This window comes from Pongo pygmaeus, chromosome 10, assembly GCF_028885625.2.
Source record: "Pongo pygmaeus isolate AG05252 chromosome 10, NHGRI_mPonPyg2-v2.0_pri, whole genome shotgun sequence".
Classification (NCBI taxonomy): Eukaryota; Metazoa; Chordata; class Mammalia; order Primates; family Hominidae; genus Pongo; species Pongo pygmaeus.
Genome location: NC_072383.2, coordinates 51640656 through 51662456, shown reverse-complemented (window position 1 = coordinate 51662456; position 21801 = coordinate 51640656). Strand labels below are relative to the sequence as shown.

Genomic DNA, 21801 nt, shown 5'->3' with positions numbered 1-21801 from the left:
GAAGAAAGGAGGAAAAAAATCACATTTGTGTGTGTCATTTATTTCGGTTGCGCTGGGGAAAGAGAACGCAGTTTTTCTCCCCGCCTCCTCCTCGCTGGGTAGAACTAACTCTAAAACACCAATATCTCAACACTGAACCCTCCCAAATCGCAAGAGTTTTCTTTTCCCTTTCCTTTTTTTTCTTTTTAAGCTGATTGGCTTTTGTCTATCTTGCTCTTTCCTTTTCTTTTTCGTCTCTTCCCCGCCTGTGTTGGGGTATTTTGTGGGGTTTTTGTTTTTCCCTTGGCTGTGCTGAGGCAGCAGGCTGGGCAGGGTTTAGGACTGCTCCTTGTCGGTTTTCTCTTTATTCATCTTTTTCATCTTCATCCTTCGGTTCTGAAACCAGATTTTGACCTGCCGCTCGGTGAGATTGAGAACCCGGGCCACCTCATACCGACGGTCCCTGGTTAAATACATATTGAAAAGAAACTCCTTCTCCAGTTCCAGCGTCTGGTACTTGGTGTAGGGGCAGCGCTTCTTCCTCGTGGAGCGGGCATGAATCCAGTTGGCCACGGGGTTGCCTGGAGGGCCAAACACAAGCAGGGGTCAGTGGAGCCCCTTTCCAGCCCAGGACTTCTGCTACTCTACCCCCAGACTTAGCCAGGCTCCCCAAATGCAATAACTGAACCTGAATTTTGACACATTTTGCTTTAGGAATTTTCCTCCTTCCTCGTTTTGCATTCTGTCCCCTCCCCAGCTTCCCCCTTTTCAGTTTCCAGCACCTAAAACTGTAGGAAATCCAAAGCTATCAAAGCCCCTCCAGTCTGGTCCTCAGCTTCGAGAGTAGTAATTTGAGAATATCCTCATAAAAAGTCCAAATTCCCAACCGTTTCATAGGCCCATAAACGCTTCTCTCTCTTGTTTTTTATTTTTATAGCAAGGTCTCTCTCCTCCCCACCTCCCTCCTCCTCTGCCCCCTCCCATCCTCCCAGCCCACGACCAAGTCCTGAAATTTTAGCAGTTCTGCTTCCTGACCCTGAGAATCCCTAAACCCCTCACCACCCTCTGCAGCACCCTCCTCCCGCTTGGAGTTCAACCCTGCTGAGGCGAATTCTCAGGGTGATGCTGAGACGGGAAAAGTCTTTCTCCTCTCCCCAGAGAGCTGCTGGTCTTGGGGACAGGCTCCCCTATATCTTAGTTTTCCTGTTTGGCCTCCAGTGCCCCCCTCCTGCCAGCCCCAGGACAGGCTCTTCAGGAGCCAAGCCTCCAATTTCAGGTTTATGGGAGTAGCTGAGGGCAGGGAAGGAAGCCTTCAGAGGGGTATAATTAGGCCCTGGCCCCTTATGGGGCTGGAGGAAAAGATTTCCTGCAGCCCCCTCCTGGGACTCTCCCAGACACTTCCTCACACCCAGGGGTCTGCACTCCCTCCCCTGCTGTTTCTCCTTCTTTCCCCTTTTTCTGGCCCTGCAGCTCCCACCTGCCCCCCCACCCTAGCCCTCCTGTGCAATCCTCAGAAGGCGCCTGTCTCCCTGATTGGAGTGTGTGTGTGTGTGTGTGTGTGTGTGTGTGTGTGTGTGTGTGTGTGTAGAATTCTCTAATCTGGGGAGATGCCCACTCCTCATCCCTGATCCCCATTCTCAATCCTTCCCCTCCAAGACCCTCAGAAGAGGGTTCTCAAGTTTAAGGAGACTCAGACCCCACTTTCGTCCCCACTTCTCTTTGAAAGTCCTGATCTCTCCAAGTTCCCAGGCTTCGAAATACCTCAGACCCCTCACCCAGTGCTCCTGGGGGAGAAGTCCATGGACCTTCTGTTTTGTGAATCTCGAGGACCTCCACGCTGACTGGGAAGCAGGGGTCTTTCTCGCTGGGGGTATCTCCTCTGTGCCCACAGTGTCCTCGTCACTTCTTCCCTGTCCCATCTCAAATCACAAACTGAACCTCGCCCCCAGCCCCATCCCCTGGCCCTGTCCACCTTTCTTCGAAAGTGGTGACTGAGCCAAAAAGCCTGGGCTGGGAGGAGGGGGCAGGGGTCTCTCATCAAAGCCAGCTCCTGAGAGAGGCGCTCCCCTCGGCCCTCTCCCAACCTGTCTCCCTGGGCCCCATTCTCAGACCTCCTGCCCCTGAAAGCTCCCCAAGGTAATTCGCTTTTATTGAGTCCTCGCCCCCTCGCCCCTCTCCCGCGCTCCCTGCACGGTTCGGGAGGGCTGTAATCCGGCTGCCCCCGCCCGTCCTCCCCTCCCCTCCCGCGCCGGTTGTAAAGGAGAATTGCTCCCAACTTACTGGGGTCCAGGTCAGCCTTCTCCTCTTTGTGCTTGCTGCCGGCGAGCGCGTCCGCCTCGGGCGAGGGTAGTGTCTGCGGGGCGCGGTCGCGCAGCTCCCCGGGCGAGCCGTACATGTAGTCCGGGTAGCTGCGGCCGTCGCCTGGGCCGCAGTCCGCGCGGCGCCCTGGGTAGGCGTCCGGCTTGAGGGCGTAGTGACGGCCCCCGGCCGGGAAGCTGGGGAAGGAGACGGCGCCGGACAGCGGCTCGAGCCAAGTCCGCATGTAGCGCGTGTCGGCGCCGAGGTGGGGCTGGGGGCCGTACGGGTGGTATACCACGGACGACTGCGAGGGCACGGGCGCCCACGACGTGCTGAACACTGCCGGCTTGGGCGCGAAGCTACAGGACGGAAAATCGCTACAGTCCGGCACCAAACCGCTGGGTCTGGCGGCGGCGGGGTGAGCCCCCGTGGCCGGAAACCTGGACGCTAGGAGGTCTTCATTGTCGTGAGAGATGAGCGAGTCCACGTAATAGTTACTGATGGGCCCCGTCGCCGACATCGTAACGGGGTTTTACATACATAAGATTATTGTATGAACTGTATATGTACTTTTTATCTGCTCACAGAACAATCAAGGCAGGTAATTATTTTTCCAGCCTTTTCCCCGCAGCTCATTGGCTCCCCGGCCCCCACGTGATCGTATTTACCCAAAAATACGGCGCGGATCAATGCGCAGGGGCTTTTTTTTCCTTGCCTTTTTTCCCCCTCTCCCACCCCCTTCTCTCTGCTGCTCCCCGCGACCTGCGATTTCCTAGGGGTCCGGAACTCTGTACCCAAGGCACCGGTCACCCCCTCAGGACGGCTCCTAGCTCATCTGAGAAGCCCCTGTGCCCATGTCCACCCATAAGCAGATGGCCTCCCCCCAACCATGAGGATTTTTTAATGGGGTGAAAATGCCAGTCCCTGAAGCCAGGGTTCTCGGACCCGCAGGGCCGAGCTGGGCGCGGGAGCCCCGCAGGGGCGGGGAGGCCGACCGAGGTAGGTGGAGGAACTATTTCTTGACGTAATCCGTCTCTGTCGGCCCCGACGCTCCCGCAGTCTCTGCGCGAGCCGAGATCAGCGATTGTCAGTTCGGAACGTGGCTTTTAAAAATGCGTTTTTAAATAGTGTGTATGTATGTATTTCTTCCAGGAGCAGCAGCGGCGGGGAGGGAGGGAGGGTGGGAGGGGACTGGGGAAGCTGAGATACAGGGAGGGAAGGAGGGAAAGGGAGCGTTCTTCTGCCACTGGCCAACTCTGCCCCCCAAATCTGGGGTAGGGAAGCCTGGGGAAGGTGGTCCCTGGGTGGGAGGGGTAGAACCTCAGGATCTCATACACCTTTATCAGCAGCCTCAGAAGTCTTCTCTTTGCTTTGGCACAGATATACAGGCGCCTTTATTTTAAATTTATTGTCTACATCTATTTATCTTTCTTTGCCAGCTTGAAGAAGTGTAGGAGAGATCTACACAGCTTAAGTGGGGCGTCCCCATCCCATCTTCCTGCGCACCCTCCTTTGCCCCCAACTCCATCTCTGCGACACTTCCCCACCCCCACCCCCCCAAAAAAAGAAGTCACTCCCGGGCTCTGTCTGCAGAGAGCCAGGGTGAGAGCGGGCAAGGCAAAAGAGCGACCTCGGTCGTGGGCAAGTAGCTTGTTTTTACGTCCTTCAATAAAATTTTTATGAGGATAATTTGATTGTTCATAAATGTGTCTTTCATTAAATAAAATTGTAGGCTATTTTTGGAACGGGAAAAAAGCAACGGAGGAACGGGAGAAAGCAATTTCTTTGGGGTCGGATGCAGGAATTCCAGAGGGGGCAGTGTGATTGCAGAGGAATATCAGACAACTTGGATTCCTCCTCCCAATAAGTTGGTTGCTACCCTCCTCCTTCAGTTGAGGGTTTGTGCCCAGCCCTCTGCTTTGCATCAGACTGTCCCATGGTGGTGTAGTAAAGGGAGGCTTCAGTCAAGTAGGAAATTATCAGTGTGGGTGAAGAAGAGGGGGGCATGGATGTTGGCTGGGGGGTGGGGAGAAAGGGACAGGTGAAGCCCCCAGAGATATGGTGCACTTAGGCAGGGTAGAGTGAATTTGAAGGAGGGGTGCAATTTCAGGGTCAGAAAGGAAGAGTCCCAGGCTGTGGCCAGGGAAAATAGACAGGAGCTGAGGTTGAGATGCAGGCTCTGGAGGCAGCAGGATAGGGGTCTTCCCAGACCCGGCCACGCCTGCCCTTCTTTCCCTCTCCTGTCCCCAGGAGGGGACCAAACGCCAGGGGTGGGGGTGGGGGCTAGTTTTCTCCTGCGTCTCTATGGATCTTTCTCCTCCGGGGTGGAGAGGGGCTGGGGAGAGTGTGTATAGTATGTGTGTTCCGGGGGAGGAAAGTTGGGGGGAGACAGCTGCAGCTGGCAGCACCGACCCCAGCTCCATAGGCCCCCTCCCAAGTCTCTGCTCCTCCCCCTCTCTGGCTCTTTCCTTTTCCTTTTCTGTCTAAGGGGGCGGCTTAATGGGGCTGGGATTTCAACGCATGGGGGAGGATGAGGGATGTGTTTGGTTGGGGAGAGGCGACTTGGGGGTTCAGCTCCTTGGCGCCACTGTCTTCCCCTCCTTGAGCTGGACTGAGCTGGGAAACCCAACTTACAACAAGAAACAGAATATCTCTTTGGCCTTGATGGAGTTGGGTTAGCTGTCAATCAAAAAATCTCCCTCACTAGTTCAAGGAAAAGACAGGAGGTTACAGTCCCCCTGCCGAGGCTTTCTCCAAATCCCCAGTGCAGCCAGCACCTCCCCCAGTCCAGGGCGGCTGAGGACCCGGCCCGGCTCTTGGGCGGCTGCTGGCAGCGATGAGCAGAGACGTTTAGCCCTCAGCGGGGCCCGGGGCCAGACTGAGACCAAGAGGACATCAGGGGACAGAGCCTGAGAGAGACTGAACCCGAGACAGCCTGGGACAGACCAACTGAAACATGGAGTCAGGCCCAAGAGAGGAAAGAAGGAAGCAGAGCATTAGAATAAAGGGGAAAAAAGGGGGAGAATTAAAGAAAAGAAGGAAGGCAAGATGAAAAGAGATAGGAGAGCCGGGAAAGGCAGGCGTGCAGAGAGGGCGGCGAAGGAAGGGCGGCCGTAGGCAGGCAGGACGGGGCAGGGGCTAGCTGGCGGAGCAGCCGTGGCATTGTGCAGCCCGCTGGCTTGCCGGGCCTTTGCCGCCGGACCGGCTCCGGGCGCGGCGGCCACTTCTGTCTGGACACAAAGGCGGAAGAGGCCGCCTCTCCTGCCCCTCCCAGGAGACTTGCTCGGGTGGGTACTCTAGGCCTCAGGGATATAGAACCCCATATTGGTCCAGACAGCCGCTCAGGCAGCTGGGGGCTGAGCCCTTCTCTAGTCAAGGAGCGAAGAAACAGAAGAGGAAAGAGGTTTCACGCCTGCTCTTCCTTTGCGTCTTCTCCAGGCGGCAAGGCCAGCTGCCCAGCCTCAGCTTTCCTGGAGGAAAGAGTCCCTAAGGAGCCTCCCCTATGGGCCTCTGCTATTTGGGAGAGTTCCTCAAATAGACATTGGGGCCGTAAAGAGACGCCCCTTTCTCTCCTAGCCCCTTTGAACACCGCCTTCTTTTCAACTCTTGAGCTGCCTGCGCACCCTGCCTGCCCACTCTGCGCAGGCGGCAGCAGCGGGCAGTGAGGCTCACCGGCGGGATCCCTGCTGCCATGAAATCCCCTGTGAAACCAAGGAGATTGTCGCTTTCCTTTTTTATTTTATTTTATTTTATTTTATTTTCCGGGAGTATGAACTCCGAACTCTTCCCACTCAGAGGCAGGCACGGCTGTGGATCAGGAAGCAGGCCTCGCCCACAGCCCCTTCCCAGCCAATGCCTCATTTTCCCTGCGCCCTTCGGAGAGATGCTGCCTTGGGGAGGGGGGCTAGAAGAGGCTGGGAGTCCCGGAGTCCACTGGGCGGAGGTTCCGCAGGTCCACAACTGCATGTGGCCTGTAGCCCCCATTCTCCACATTTGGAGGGGGGTGGGTGGCAGACCAGGGCTTTGAAGCGGACCTGCAGATTTCCCTCAAATCCAGGTTTGTACGTGCTGGGGGCGGGGCACAAAGGATATAGGGGCACCAAGAAGGAAGGTCTGTCTTCCTGGGGTTCGGTTACTCCTTCTGAATCTTCTGCCATACTCCAGACTTCCCCTCACCCACATACTCCCTTCAATTTTCCTCAGCACCGCTGGGGCAAACCCAGGGACTGGAGGCCACTGGGAGTTCTTGTTGGGGAGGGGGAAACCCCAGCTTTAGCTCGCAGCTGTGCATTCACTCTGGTTCTTAGAGTTCCCTCCCACCTCCAAAAGACTTCACTGGGCACAGGAGAGACCCTTGAGGGGGAGGGGCACCCTTACTCCATCACCTGAAACCTGGGCAGCTGCGGCCACAACCAAACTAGCACCGTGGGAAGGACAGACAGAAAGACAGGTTAGAGTCTTCCCCTCCCCATGCCCCGCGCCTTCCTTTTAGTGATTTAAATTCCCTCCAGTTCAATCCACACCGTCAAGTTCGGATTAAATTTAAAACAGGCTTTCTCCGGTGCCCCCAGCGGGCCATCCCGGCTGCCGCAGGCAGGGAGTCCGCTCCCGGCTCGTCAGCACCCGCCCTGCGCGGAGAAGGCCGTACTCCATTTGCTTTCATTTTCCTTCTCCCCCTGAAATGGGCTCATTTCACCTCTCCACTGCCCTCTCCCCCTCCCCGCCCCCTCCCTGGTTCCCCTCTACTTTCCCCCCTTCTCTCTCCTGATCCCTCTTTGTTGGGAAAAACACACCCACACACAACTCCTCCTAGCTAAGGCCTGCGCTGGAAGCAGAAACTGAGTTCTCTTGGCCTGCCGCGAGGAGACCCGCGTCCTGCCCCCACCCAAGGTGGGTATCTGGGATCCCTACACACCAGGAGTCAGGTCCCCAAGCCCAGCAGGAGTGAAATCCCCAGGGCCTGTGAACGTGGCTCTCTCAACGCCACGGCCTGCCGGGCCTGCATTCTCGCCGGCGCCCCCGCCCTGCCGCTCCGCAGCAAGCGGGGCTATTTCCGGCTCCCCCAACACGGTCTGGTTTTCCAGCCTGGGAGTGGCTGGAGGGGGAGCCGCCCCAAAGCTAGAGCCGCTCCCTGCCCTGCCCGGAGCCCCAATGGCCCTGAGCGCCTTGTTACCTGATCTTTTGTGTAATGTATGTGTCGCAAGGAAATTTGCAGTGACTTTGGAGCCCAGACTGAGGAAGCGGAGGTGGCGAAAGGAGAGACAATACGAGTCCGAAGTACAATTAAGGGGCCAGAGCCGCTCGTCTCTCCCCCGCCCTCCCTGCCCGACTGCGAGCTGTCTGGCCTCAAACCTCAGGGCGACACGCGAACCTGGAGCCGGAAACTCAACCCGTGGCAAAGGGAGTCAGAGGACTCTGCATCCAGAAAACATAAGCAAAGCGCCCTTCCAACTTGGGGATGCCTTAACCAGCCCCGCTGAGTTGCAGATAACCCAATGAATGAAAGTGCAAATTCCGCCGTTTTTCTCGATTTTTTTCCAGCCTTGGGAAGGAGAGCTCAGGGTTTGGGGCGTCTCAGACAGAAAGGCAAACCGCATCTCCTGAGGCAGACAGACCCACAACATGAGTGTGAGCCTGAGATCACATACAGGTTCAACATTTCCCGAGGCCTCTTTGCCAGGCCCGGCGGGCGCCGATCTCCCTACCTTCTCTCCCTCCAGGGCCTCAGGCAGAGAGACCCAGAAGACTCGGTCCCTCTGGTTTGGTCCAATCCCGCTTCGGAAGCGCCTTCGTTACCTGCTCCTCCACTCCCCACGGCCATAGATACAGGGCAGCCGCCTCCCGCCTGGGGAGGGAAGCCCCGGGCACCACGGCCGCCGCCCGCCCTCCTTCCCTCCCTCCCTCCTTCTCGCCCTCCCTCTCTCTCCCTCCCTCGCGCGCTGCCGCTCGCGGCGCCCTCCCGCAGGCAACCTGCTCTGGACCAAATCCAGGTATCTCCGAAAGAGAGAAAAAAGAAAGGACCTCTTACGTGAAAAAGAAAAGAAAGAAAGACCTTCCATTGCATTTATTTTTCATGCTGTGACCATTGGTCGGCCTCAGTTCAGACGTCCCAGACACGGCCCGGCAGCTGCAGAGGTGTGCAGGGCCTGCTGCCTCGCCCACTCTGACCGCCGCGCCCCGCGCGCCGCGTGCTCCACACTCTGGGCCGCCACCCCCAGGGCAGCCCAAACACCCAGCAGACCTCAAGGTCCTTTCTACAGACTCAACATCCGGTTGCCCTCCTCGCCGCCGGCCACAGCCCGGGAGCCCGCTCTGCTCTGTCTGCGGCCAAAGTCCATACACAATCCACCTTGCCGGTGCTCTCGCGCCCTGCCCGGACACCCCTCCTGGCCACGCAGCCCTCCGGGCCACACTCGGGCTGCGGCCCGGCCCAGGACTTCGAACCTCGCCCCCTGCAAGACCCACACAAAGCCCTGAGCCCTGGTGTTCCCACCCGAAGCCCCCAGTCCCCGCTGCCGCCGCCTTCTTCACCTGTTCTCGGGAAGGGCTGCATCTCCGAGCTGAAGTCAGGCCGTGGGCCGGGGCGAGGTCCCAGAGAGGCCACAGCGGATCTGCCAGGCTGAGCCGGAGCCCCAGCAGCCGACGAGAGATCTCAGAGACCAAGGCTCGCCTTGGCGAGCTCTTGCCTTTTCCTCCTCCCGCAAGTCTCAAACACTCACACACTGAGAGTTCAGCTCTATAAATCCTGCTCCTCTTTCCCATATCATAATTTAAAAAAACCAGTAGGGGAGGTTTTAACTTTTATTGCAATTTCTGGAGTTGGGCTGCGGAGCATATATTAAGTTTACGCTTATGCGCTCTCGGCGGGGAGGGTCTTTTAAGAAATAAAAATCCGTCTTAATATCCACAGACGAGAGAGATAATTTTTTCTCTTATCTTCACGCTGTTCCTTCTGAAGACTCCCTTCCAGCGAAGCGAATAAATAATTACCATCGCCTTAGCCATGATCCACGGCCTTGTGCCGGGGGTGGACTCTGACCACCAGACTAGCCCTCACCTTGGCCCTATGAGACCTCGCTCCATTTCTCTGCATTTGGGGAGGAGACACCTCAACCCCTGGCTCTATGACCTCCCACACATAAGCCCAACAGCTCTGAAACGGAAATGGGGGCACAGAGACCCAAATCACAGAAGTCGTTCATTAGTGAATTTCGGCCCATCAGGGACTCTATCTCCAAGCCAAATGCTCCTGAGCACCCAGTCCCTGCCTGGGACACGCTTTGCCCCAACTGACTGTGTGCCTGGGGCAGCCTGAAGACTCAAAGGTTGCTAGGAGCTCCCAAACTAGGGGAATCCCTTGCCTGCTTCCCACCAGCTGGCCTGACTCTCTGGAAACTTCCCCATTTCCCTGGGAGCCATAGAGAGGTTTGAATACTTCTCTCCAAGAGAAGAAATTTTTTCTCCCACAAAGGGATGGGGGACAGACAGACCAACAATTCAGCTAGGGAGACAAGAAATTCTATTCCCATTTTCTCCTCCAGCTTCCTTGGGAGTCAAAACAAATATGTTCGCATAAGAGAGAGGGGAAAAATAAATGTGTATGCGTATAAATACATACAGGGTATTTAAGACAGCCTAAGGGAGACAGAAACAGAGCCCTACACTCATACAAGGTCACATATATCCCCCTCAGCAGATGACTGTGAGAATATGGAACTCTGTATATATTTTGTTACAGGGACATAATTTTGTTTCCCTGTGTAGACGTTTATAATGTTTTAATAATCATAATAATTTCAAAGTAAGAGAACCAAGAACCTGACCTCCTTTTGGCTTCTCTTCCCCAGTATCTCTGAGAACAGGAGTGTAGCTTCTCAGTCTCCATAACCCCTCCCCCATTTATTCCCCCCCCCCAACTCCACCCGCAGGCAGGCAAAGAAACCTCTTCTGAGAACTTTCTCTGTAGCAACCAGGGCCAGAATTGAAGAACCAGAGGGGGAAAGGACTAGAGGAAGCTTTGCAAAGTTTCACACTGCTCAGATTTACCTCTACCCCATTCTCCTCCACTCCTCCCCCTGGCATCAGCCAACAACCTTTCCACCAACATAGCAATGGTGGGCACGGGCAGCCTCTGTTCACCCAGATGTTTCCACATAGTGCAAAGACAGGCAGCTGCCTGACAATCACAGCCACAGAGACCGAGGCCTACAGGCCACAGACGACTAAACAGAGACCAGAGTCAGGTTTTTGCCCTGATGTTTCCCAGTTGCGTGTATGTGTGTGAGGGGTTCTACTTGGACTTTGATGGCTTTCCTCTAACCTACCAACACCCCAAACATGTCCTTCCCCTGAAGATGGAGCTATAGAAGGGGAAGGGGAAAGGGCTGGGCTGGCGCTCAGAGTTCCCCAACTCTTGAAACCTCCAGGTACCCCACTTTTCTAAGGGGAATCTTGAGCCCCAGTCGACTGGAGGTGGTAGGTGGGAGAGGCTAACTGTTCCAGAGACCCTCTTCTCTTTCTGTGCTCCTCTTTCTGCTAATGATTCTGCCCCACCCTGCTGCCAAACTGAGCTGGCCTGCCAGGCCACCTCTTACTCAAACTCCTGAATTTCCTTGGAATTGGCTGGAACCTCTTTGTCTGTCTCCATCAGCTGGGCCCAGGAGACAATAGCTGCAGGAAAAACTCCTCTCTCTTAATCACAGGGATTGGGACAGGTTGAGAGGATGGCATAAAGCAGGGTTCTCCAGACTTGTTCTGCAACCCCACTCACAGCTTGCCCTCCTTGGTCTGCACCCACTTTGCCCTATCTGGGAGGGGGCAGTGGGGCAGTCCCACTGGGGAGGGTAGGAGTGGGAGAGGTGGGTTGGGGCCCTCGACGAAAACCGACTGATGTAACTCAGGCAGTTTCTTGTTGCCGAGTTCAAAACTCAATCCCAACAACATGAAACTACCTAAGCCACAGATCAGCTGAGCGAGCAGGGCGGGAGATTCAGCTTTGCATCTATCCGGAGGAGAAGGGAAGGGGGTTGGGGAAGGAAGAAATTCAGCCCCGTCCCCCTTTCCGCCCCCACAACCTCCCTAAGGACTAGAGAGTAGACTTTGGGTTGCTGGGTGGGTAGGGAGTCTGACTGCCTTCATTAGTTTCTGGTCTAAGCAAATCGCTCAGGAAGAATCTGGTGAAATGGGACCGCTGGCGACCAAATACCCGCCCCACCCCCAGCACCGCAGTGGAGCTATTCCCCTGCATCTGGCCCTGGCCCTGGGGGAAGCTGGATCTTCCTTCCACTCTGGAGCTGGGTCCTCTGTCTTGTCCATCTGGCTCTCCTGCACTCTCCTCCTAGACTCTCTCTGATCCTCTCCCTCTCAGCTCGGTTTAGGCTTCTCAGCGAATGTGGGTGGCTGAATCATAGCCCTGTGCTCTGGAGCCCCTTCCAATCAGGCCACTTGCCTGGCAAAACCTTACAGCCAGGGAGCACAGGGAACAAGAGGCTGGACGAGGCTCACATCCAAACCAGCGAAAAGCAGGAAAACCTAAGCTTCAAGCTTCAACCCTCTGTACTCCCCCTCCCCCACCAACAGACGACCAGACTGAGCAACACCTAGACCAGAGTGTCGGCCTCGAGGAGACCCAAAGTGCTCAAAAAGATAAAGAAGCCAAAAACCATCAATTTATCCCTTTAACCGTGGAACCCCCATGGCAATGGGCCGGGGAGGGGAGGAGAGGGAGCTCCCAGTCGCTGCCCTCCGCTGCCAGCGGCCACAAGGAAAGCCTGGGTTCTCGGCAAGCACGGATGCCCTAAACACCTTCCTCCAGGCTCTGTCCACTGCACGCCGGGCACCTGGGGACACCGCTCATCCCCACTCCGCCGCCAAGAGAAGAACAAGAAACCACTTCTCTTACCTTGTCGCTGCCTCCTTCTCCTGCTGCCCCTGGCGTTTCTGTTAGCTGCTGTCGAGGTTAGGGGGGCTGAGCTCCTCATGCCCCTCCAGCGGTTAAGTTTATTCCTTTCCTTGGATGGGTGGGGGGCTCTTGGGGTGACCCCCAGCAGCAGTGGGGTGCGCCCAGCCCAGCACCCCAGGCAATCAGATCCGTCTGCTCCTCAAGATTGCAGTTTGCTCTCTGCCTCTTTCCCTCCTCCAGTCACCTTTAAATGCATCTTTTACTGCAGCACCACATTATATTTGCAGATCATAAAATCCACCTCTCGCGCGCACCAAGACCGTCCTGACATTACTGTTTTATGACCTTGACTTATTGTGGTCACCTGGATAATATTTAAATCAACGTTATGGTCTCTCACTTACATTAAACCCGCCAAGAGACGTTCTAGAAAGGCTCTAGGAGATGAGTCAAACACAAAACACACACATCCACACACTCAGCCTCTTCGGGGGGGGTGGTGTCGCTAAAAATCACTAAAAACAAAAAACCATCCATTTGAGGATTATGATTCTGGAAATTTATTAGGATTTTTTTTCTCCATTAAGGAAGCTACATGCAAAAGATACAACATACAGAATATCTTTAAATAACACAACTCCCAGACAGGGACAGAGCAATATTGGGGGGGGGGGGGACATTCTGTCTTTGCTTTGCTATGTTCTATTTTTAATTTTTTTGTTCCTCTGGATGAAATTTCTGAGATGTTAGTAGATGGGGGATGTGGGGGTGCTGGGAGGGGTGGGAGAAAAGCAGAAAGCAGTACAAATACGAGACTTCAAGCAGATTCTTAGAGCGACTGGGAGGTAAAGACACGGAGAGGGTTTGGTGGAGGCTCTGGGTGCTACGACAAACACACGAACACTAGCCAAACTTTCCAAAACGTCTATTAGTCTAAGGAGGAAATGCAGCAAGGAAGGAACGATTCTGCCTCTGCTCTGCGAGATTACAGACCCTCTCTGGTTAATTTTTTTTCCTTTTTTTCCCCTACAAGCGGGTGGATTCGATCTTAACTTTGCATGGAGAACAGAATGCTGTGCGTGAGTGCGTGGGTGAGTGAGGGTTTGACACACACACCAGCCACACTCCCACCCCCATCTATGAGGGCACACACCACACCCCACACCCCGGCACCCCATTTCTCATGCTTTAAGTGGAAGCATCTTCGCAGCACGAACCATAGGTCCCTTGGAAGGAGAGTCTGAGGTCTTTGCCTTTTTTGCAGGCGCGTTGCATTTATACTCAGGGAGGAAAAAAAAATATATCACCAGGCACAAAGGGAGGAGGGGCGGGGAAAGGAAGGAGGGGGAAGGGAGGAGAAGAGGCCGCGCGCTCAGGTGAAATTAAAATTGGAGGTCAGTTCCCGGATCCGATTCTCTCGGTTCATTTTCTTGAGTTTCATTCTGCGATTTTGAAACCAGATTTTGACTTGTCTGTCTGTAAGGTTAATGGTCTTGCTAATCTCCAGGCGGCGCTCTCGCGTCAAATACATATTGAACAGAAATTCTTTCTCCAATTCCAGCGTCTGGTGTTTAGTATAGGGGCACCTCTTCTTCCTTCCGCTCTTTGCTGTCAGCCAATTTCCTGTGGTGTTTTCTGCCTTTATCTCCTCTGTTAAAAATAACATTATTTACATAAGTATCCCTCGAAGTCGAAAACCCTCTCAGCGCTGCAGCCTTTGCCAGCCTGCTGTGGGGTGGCTGAGGGAGCACAGGGGAGCTGCTCTTGCCCCAGGGGCCTGACCGGTGGGCTCCTCTTAGGCTCAGGGTTCTTACAATTTCTGTGGGGTTTAGACTTAGGGAGATAAAGGGAGGAAGTTCTTGCCTGCAAGCGTTTATTAAATTTAAATTACCCAAGTCCACCTTAATCTAAAAGATCCTGAGTACCCTGGCTTTCCCCCAGCTGGCTGACCCTGGCAGATTCCCTAAACCTTGCCAGGTCCCCCCTTCTCTCTGTTCCATTCCAGCTCTGGAAAAATCCAACCAGACGGAAAAGCATTTTCCAGGCCCCAGACCAGAGCAGAGTCTACCCACAGACCAGAGAAATTCCCAGAGAGCTTTGACCTGTTTCAACTCAATGGAGGGACTTTGTTCCAGGATCTGTGGCCAGAGGCCATTGCAGTGGTCCCTGTACTGGGTCCCCAGCTCTTACCCCAACCTGAGCTGCCGCAGAGTGACTCTGCTCCCTTAGGTCTCCCATTGCCATCTCTTCCTCTCTTAATCATTTCTCCCAGGTATGTGCAGCTGAGGGGAGCTTGTAAGAGCAGCAGAGGTCAGGGGCAACAGAGCTGGGGCATCCTAAGGGGTCCTCAAACAACTTTCCTGGCCAAAGGACCTAAGGTCAAGGGAGAGACATATCCTGAGGAAATGCAGCCTCCCAGAAACCCTCTGCCCAGTCTGTGCATACATAGATGTGTACGCCTGCAAGTACACATGTATACCTGCAGAGATACACATACCTATACACATAAGTACACACACATAGATATGTACGTGAGTCTTTTTTTGTAAGGAGATACTATAGAATACTGTGTATTTCTCATGATCTTATTGACAGCCTCTATCCCTGACACACATTCTTGCTGAAATGGACCAGCCTTGCTTCTCAAGTAGCAGAAGGGAACTTGGCCATCTTTTTAAGGGCAAAAAACAGAGTCCAAAGACCTGAGAGGACACCCAGAAAAGGACTCTGCTGATGACTCTGAGCTCTCTCTCCTCCCTATTCCAAATGAGGCTGCCAGGTTCCTGGATCTTATCTTGATGGGGGCGGGGTGGGGCGGGGGCCTAAGAGGAACCAGAAAACACACAAAAAAGGCAAACTTGAGGCTGCATCTAAAAAATCTGAATGTCCCGAATTTTCTCTCCTGTCTCTGCACCTGCAGCTTCTTGCCAGATTGTTTACAGGCTTTCCACATCTAACTACGTCCTGTTTATTTTCTTACTGGGGTTGTTAGGTTTGGTCGGGTGGGGGGACAAGACAAATTATAAATGGGGAAGTTTAATCAAAAGCTCTCTTGCCTCTGGCCTGGTGGAGACATCAAAACAGGAGGAGGGGAAAGAAGGGCACAGACAGGATACAGGGTAAGAGGGATTCCTTGGGGTGGGAGGGATTAGGTTGCTGTGGGGACAGCTAGAGAAAAGGGAGAGCCTGTGGGAATGGGTGCAGGTCGAGTTAAGAGGTGAACTTGTTAACCTTGACTTTGCTTTTGGTGGGGCTAGAATGCAGGTTTTCCTGACCCAAATCTGCTCCCTAACCAAGCTCAGGGTCTGTAGAGAGGGTATAAGATTAAACCTTCACACTGCACACGTGCCACAGGAAAGGCTTTGAGGCTGTAGGCGCCTCACTCTCCCCCTTATCCTCATGAACACACCAGTGCTCATCTTCCAGTCAGTGTCTCTATGGGGATGATTTACCAAGGCCACCTTTGCCGACCCAAGAGGATGAGGCTCTGCCCTTGCCCGCCAAAAGAGTGCCTGTGCGTGTGTGAGCGGGCATGCGTGAGTGTGCAAGGATCATGCAATATGGATGTGTGTGTGTGGCACAGGTCGCTCGTAGGCATGCGTGTGCGTCGCGTCCATATACAAAGCACCAGGCCGCCCCCAGCCTGCTCCGCTCTCAGTATTTCATCTTCCTCTACACCCAATGAGCCCCTTATATACTGTCACCAGTAGCCCGTGTTGTAGGGAGCAGGTTTATTCTTCCCCGTTGGTTGGGCCTTTTTCTGAGGCTCTTTGCTACAACTTTTCAGGAAAAGTCGTTCCCCTCAGCTTTCGTCCCCTGCTCCCGTTTCCTCCACATTCTTTCCCCAAGTATCAGAGAAAGATCCCGAAGGCCCCCAGCTCCCACAGCAGAAATGAATCTTGAACCCTGAGCTTGAACTCTGGCTGGGTTTTCTCTCAACCAAAATTACAGTGAAATCCAACCAAAGCCACATTCCCTTTCAGGAGAAAACCTCTTGCCACGCACACAGAAATTTCCCAACCACTCATTTGTAAGCTGCTTTTGGAAACCAATGAAAAAAGATAATTTAACTAGAAAAAAATGGAAAAGAAAAAATTAAAAGAGGAAACAGAAAACTTACAACATTCCAAATGCCCCGTTCCAACGCCATCCAAGCCAGGCATCTGGAGGAGGGAGGGACGTGGCGGGCAGCCCTACACCTCCACCTCTTCCGGCTCCAGCCTCGCTGCCCAAGGCCCCCGGCCGAGCCAAAAGCCGCAGGAGCCCAAGCCGCACGCACAAATCAGACCCACAAACAACAAATCGCGTTTCGCAGGAAACAATTTTCAACTGGGAAAACGCAGTAAAGAGAACCCCCCATCTCCCCAGCCTTCCCTAGTCCCTGGCCCAAGATCGCCATTTTAGGCTTTTTGCAAGCCCCTGACGTGAGCTGGGGGACGTCAGCTCCCCAGGACACCAGCATTGAGAAAGCAAACCACAGCCAGCACGCGCCTGGGAGCAGCCACCAGTCCGGTGCAGCACACTGCGCCTGCAGGCTGCCCGCGGTGCGCACCGCCCCCGCTTTAGCACCCATGGCCGGGGCCGGGCCGACACCTCCACGTCGCCGCTTACCTTCCCCAGCTAAGTGACGAGCCACCAGCCTGGAGCTCAGCGGACACTAGTCGAAAGCCAGGGTCGCATTCCCGAAATGGTCTGGGGCCTCCTGGGCCCAACCCTCTCCCCTGCCCCCCTCCCCGGCCGCGAATACCAAGTGCCGGAACGTCCCAGCGGCGCCCGCGGCCCAGGCGGCCTTACCTTTCGCTTCGTTATCCGAGGTGTCTGGGCTGGAGTCGGCAGTTTTGGCCCTCTCCTTTTCGCTCTCCGAGGGGCTCCCTTTAGCGCCCGCCAGGCTCTGCTCCGTCTTGATCTCATTGGGGCTGGGGGTCTGGCTGTCGGACTTGGGGGTCTCAGGGAAACTCACTTTGCCCCCCAGCTGAGGCGATTCCAGATGTTCCGTGCGCGGGTTGAGACTGGCCCGCTGCTCGAAAGGGGCTTCGAAGTCGTTGGCCCCAGAACAGTGAGGCGTCTTGTCCAGAGCGGAGTAGTTCGGGCTGGCGCGGTAGTAGCTGGGCACGGGTACCTCGTGCTCCCCAAGGCAGGACTCTGGCAAGGGGTGGGAGTAGAGAGCTGCCTCGGGGCCACTTTTCGCCCGCTTCTCTGCGCTGTACATGCAGCAGACATTCTCCTCCTTGACACTAGGTGGGTAGGAGCAGGAGGACAGCGGCCTGCCAACAGGTTGTTCCAGGCGATAGGCGGCTTTGGGGTCGCCCCAGGAGTCCAGCTGCGAGAGGTAGGACGGATAGGTGTTGAGGGCGAGGCTGGGGCTGCCGCCCTCGTCCCTTTTGGAGAGCGAGGGCGCGAGCCCGCAGCCCCTCATCACCCCGCAGTTGAAGTCACTCCCAGACTGCATATACATGCCTGCGCTCCGGCTATAGCGCTCTTCTCCGCCGGGCGCAGCCAAGGGCTCCGAGTACGAGTTCGGAGTTACATTGCGAGGGCATGTCATTTTCAGAGAGAGGGGTTTTTAAGGAGCAATACTACAGCAGAGGAGCTGACATCTTTTTTTTTCCCCATCCGGGAGGGGGGGCGCGGTTGGAGGGGAGGGAGGAAAAAGAAGGGGAGGGGGGGAAATATCAGCTCCATAATTATCCGCGCATTCGGTTCTCACCATGTGACGGCTAGACCAATGGGATTTGAAAATGGCCTTGATGATTCAGACTGCCGTGACGTCAGCGGGGTCAAGTTGTCGGCAGGCGGAGCGCGCAGAGTGGAGTAACAGCGCCATCTAGCAGCTGCCTCGGGGTAGGGGCACCGGAGCCCTTCCCCGCGAACAAAGGAAGCGCCCCCCGGGCGGCAGGGGAGGTAGGCGGGTGGAGGGGAGTGGGGGTGGGGGTTCTAGGAAGAGGGGGGTTTGTTTATCCAGTAACCAGCCTGTAACTCCTGGGGAGAAGGGGGCGGAGAGGGGGAAAATGCGGGAGAGAGGGAGAGAGCGAGGCAACCCGGGGCTCAAAACAGTCAAATTCAAATTAAAAGGTCGAGACACGAATCAGGTACTTCTCCCCACTCTTCATCTCCACTTTTCATTTCCCGGGACCCGACTCCCGCTCCTTACCTTGGGGATGGGAGTGGGGTGAGGTTTTTTGGGGGGGTTTGGGGTATCTGATGAGCAGAGAAAGGGGAAAAAAAGTTAAGGAATCCCAAACAGGATTAAAGTTTCTGCTCTCCCGCCTCCTCTTTTCCCCGGGCTTGGCCCTCGGGGCTGGAAGCTTGGGGGCCGCGGCGCTGGAGGTTGGTGGAGTTGCAAGTTTCCTGTGGGGGTTGACCGGGAATCTCCAGCCTCTAGGGTGGGCCAGGGAGGGGGTCACGGTCACTTCATGGCTGCTTGGAAAAGGAGGTTCCGAATGGACGCGGGGTAGGGGAAAGAGGAAGCCAGAGACCAGAAGCACCCGATCCCCGACCCGAGAGCTGTGGCCTGGGCCTGGCAGGGTGGACGGCTCCTGGGTCACCATCTCAGGGGCCCACAAGGCTTTGGCCTTGGAGCCGGTTCTGCTGTTTTACTTCAGGCCCTGGCGGTCCTCGTTTTCCGCTTGACCTTGCCCCCACTAAAACAGGGAATATTCCGGGAAAGAAAGAGGGAACCTGCGGAGCCTCGGTCAGTTTGGAGGAGTCACGTATCACACGGGAAACCAGCACACAGGACACAACAAAACCCGACCGAGAGAAGCGTCCTTTACAGAGCGCACGGGCTGGGAGCATGTTTGAAAGAAGACAGACCAGTCTATTTTTGTGGTTGTTTTTAAATAAAAGGAAGAAATAAGGGGAACCGTATGTTTCAAACAGTTATTTCCGTTTCTCCATCGCCTTCTTCCAAAGCGAACTAAACTCTCCACCCCTTCCTCAGGAAACGGAATCTGGAGAACAACTTGTCTTTCCCGTCGCCCCACATTTTTCCTTGGACAGAGCCTAGGGTTCAGACTTTCCGAAGGGCTGGAGTTTGGCGGGGAAAGGACTGGAGCCCAGCGCCCTGGCGTGGAGGAGTGAGGAGGCTAGACCGCTTCTAAGGAGGCCCAAGCCCGCTGCGGCTAGAAGCCCGCAGAAAGAAATCCGCCGAATTTCCCCATCCAGGAGTGGAGAGAGAAGACGCAGGGATTCCTGAACCTCCGGAAAACTGGAAGGAAATGTAGAGTGTATGATTTGCTTGCAGGACCGGCCAGGGGAGATTTGAAATGGTTTTGTGTTTTCATTTGCCGGGTCACCGTGGCCTCAGCATGGGGGTTATCCAGGGCAAGGTTAGGCTGTTTAGGCCCCAGACTTGGGACAGTCCGGGCAGCAGTCAATCCAGGGAGCCATTTGTCCCACCGCCCATCCCGCGGGAAACGGGCAAGACTTTATGGCCACTCTGTTTGTATTATCTGCATTAGTCTTTCCCCACCAGTTTGATCGAAACCGTTCCCTTTTACGAGGACCCAACGAAAATTTCCCGTCATATTTATCAGCCAGGGATAAAAATTTAGTATGGGAACTGATATTTCCTCACTTATGGGACGATGAAATTAAATACCAAAGCAATTGAGAATTATATGGCTTTGGGGGTTCCCTCCCCCCTCTTTTACGTCTCCTTTATTTTCCTGCCTGGTGTGCTTTTCCTAGGAATTTAGCGTCCCAGTTCCCTACCCTTACCCCCCACTTTGGAGTCTGGTGGGTCTTTTTCCCCACGGCCAAGTGGCCCTTGGCCACCTCAGCCTTTTCTTTTTTTTTCTCTAGGTGTTAGTAGCTGGGGGCCAGGACAGTGCTACCCGAGCCTCTGCCCAGGCCAGCCAGGACAGGCTGGGATCAGAGAAAGGTTTCCAGGGAAGAGCCGCAAAGGGTTTGAGCCCAGCCTGGGAGGGGGTGAAGGAGTCGGCAGCAAAGTGTGAAGGAGATAAACTTCAGACAAGCCCCAAGGCGTAGCCTGGGGAACCAGCAGACAGGGAGCAGACCTATCGGCCTCAGGGGCCCCACCACCCAACCTCTTTCCAAGCCCATCTCTCACCTTAGCCAACGGAGAGGACAGAGTCGCTTCGGAATTCTCGCCATCATTAACGAAAATAATACTCCAGGGAGGAGCCTCCCGCCTCGACTCCCACCTCCTCACAAGAAAGAATAGTGTTTAAAGTTGAAATAATTAGAAGTATGATAAACACGGCCCATTAATGAAAAAAGAAATCAAATTCATCAGATTAAGTGGGACCCCCGGTGGGACAAATGTTTGCCTCTAATTACGCAAGATAAACGAAAACCGGGAGCTGCTAAACTAGAGCCCGCTCGGACGCAGACCTGAATAACTTGTTGGGTTTTCACAGACTTGGAGATTCTGCTTCAGTGGAGGTAAAAGGAAGGAAAAAGTGAGTGTTTTATCCTGGCGAAGGGAGCATTTGTGCGGGCCTGGGTCCCAGCCCTGCCCCCTTGGGCTCGGTCTTTCCCGAGGCCACGAGCAAAGGCTGTTTCGGTCCTATTGTCCGGGCCTGGCGTTCAAAGGCATGCGGGCCGCCACAACCACCCCGCCTGCCGCCACTGCCAGGCACCCACCGCCCTGCCCCACAGGGCCAAGACCCTTCAGCCTGTGCCCTTGGCAACTGGATTAGGATCCAGGGGAGGCCTGTGTTGCTAGAATCACCCACATATGGACTCTTATTAATCCATTTCCCCAACTTTCCGAGGGTGCCGAGACACCTATGCCTATGTCTAAGTCTGGGGCTCCCCCTTCTTACCTCAACTTGGGAACATGAAAATCCAGGGGCTGCAAGCCACAGTGGGGCTCAGGCTGTGCATACGACCTGACAAATCCCACCCAGGGCCAATGCCCTGGCCCCTTTCTCCCTTCCCGGGTACTCAGATCCTGGAAAGGCAGCAAGGACGGGGCTGGGCCTCCTTCTGCCTGTGAGGCTGTGAGCAATGCAGAGGAGGAGGGTTCAGGAGCTCTGTGAATACTCTGGGAGGATCCAGCGGGTTCCACAGGGCAGCCCAAGGGCTGGGGCGCTAGGGGTCCCCACGTGAAAGCAGAAGAAGGAAAATATGCTCAATGAACAAAAAAGGACCTTGGTTACTTTCCTGGCTGTAGCCCTCAACACACCCCAGAAGCACCCTGGTTTCTCCAGCAAAAAATTGGAGTTTCCCCAACAGGTTAAGAAAGTCAACTGGGAAATTCTGAAAAGATGAAGTGAAAAAGGAAGAATGTCTTTCCCTTTTGGGTTAAATAATAAGATAAAAATAAAGTGTGTGTACTGAAATCTTTTTAAGCCAAGAGGAAACAGAATCACACCAGAGATTGCAGGTTTTTTCCTCTTGCTTTGGAGGCCGAGATAAATCCTTCCCTTCCCAAAACTTGAAGAAAATATTCGCTTTTCTTCTTCACTAGCGCCGGGTTCTGCCCCAGTTGAATTGGGAGCAGGGAAATTCCAGGCAAAATTCGGAATACCCAGAGACCCAGAAAAGAAAAAGATTTTCAAACAGGTATTAGAGGGAGGTAGGAGGCTGAGGACGGTTAGCGGGGCCTCTGGTCTACTCTGGACCTCACAGCCCCCCGGGCAGCGCGGCCAGCAGAA

General features: G+C 54.9%; 2 protein-coding genes and 2 long non-coding RNA genes across 4 annotated transcripts; 2 read left to right on the top strand and 2 right to left on the bottom strand.

Annotated features, from left to right (window-relative positions):
* Positions 1-11: 11 nt before the first annotated feature.
* On the bottom strand, positions 12-3084 carry HOXC9 (homeobox C9). The gene is made up of 2 exons (XM_054442413.2): positions 2260-3084; positions 12-560 (listed from the first exon to the last, which is right to left on the bottom strand). Exons 1-2 carry the CDS (start codon positions 2795-2797, stop codon positions 316-318), a joined length of 783 nt encoding a protein of 260 aa, XP_054298388.1. The 5' UTR covers positions 2798-3084; the 3' UTR covers positions 12-315.
* A 2037-nt stretch (positions 3085-5121) lies between these two features.
* Positions 5122-7792, top strand: LOC134740375 (uncharacterized). The gene is made up of 2 exons (XR_010127810.1): positions 5122-7167; positions 7482-7792. It is a non-coding gene; the product is annotated as an uncharacterized LOC134740375 (long non-coding RNA).
* Positions 7793-12714: 4922 nt separating this feature from the next.
* HOXC10 (homeobox C10) lies at positions 12715-17948 on the bottom strand. The gene is made up of 2 exons (XM_054442386.2): positions 16973-17948; positions 12715-13828 (listed from the first exon to the last, which is right to left on the bottom strand). The coding sequence occupies exons 1-2, from the start codon at positions 17721-17723 to the stop codon at positions 13551-13553; spliced, it is 1029 nt and encodes a 342-aa protein (XP_054298361.1). The 5' UTR covers positions 17724-17948; the 3' UTR covers positions 12715-13550.
* Positions 17397-21471, top strand: LOC129009461 (uncharacterized). Its single transcript, XR_008492776.2, has 3 exons — positions 17397-17507; positions 17900-18079; positions 18829-21471. It is a non-coding gene; the product is annotated as an uncharacterized LOC129009461 (long non-coding RNA).
* The last annotated feature ends 330 nt before the right edge of the window (positions 21472-21801 follow it).

Coding starts and splice junctions, on each gene's coding strand:
- HOXC10 (XM_054442386.2), bottom strand. CDS start 17,723: ATGACATGCCCTCGCAATGTAACTCCGAACTCGTACTCGGAGCCCTTG. Junction 13,829..16,972: donor CTCGGATAACGAAGCGAAAG/GTAAGGCCGCCT, acceptor TATTTTTAACAG/AGGAGATAAAGGCAGAAAAC.
- HOXC9 (XM_054442413.2), bottom strand. CDS start 2,797: ATGTCGGCGACGGGGCCCATCAGTAACTATTACGTGGACTCGCTCATC. Junction 561..2,259: donor GAAGGCTGACCTGGACCCCA/GTAAGTTGGGAG, acceptor TTGGCCCTCCAG/GCAACCCCGTGGCCAACTGG.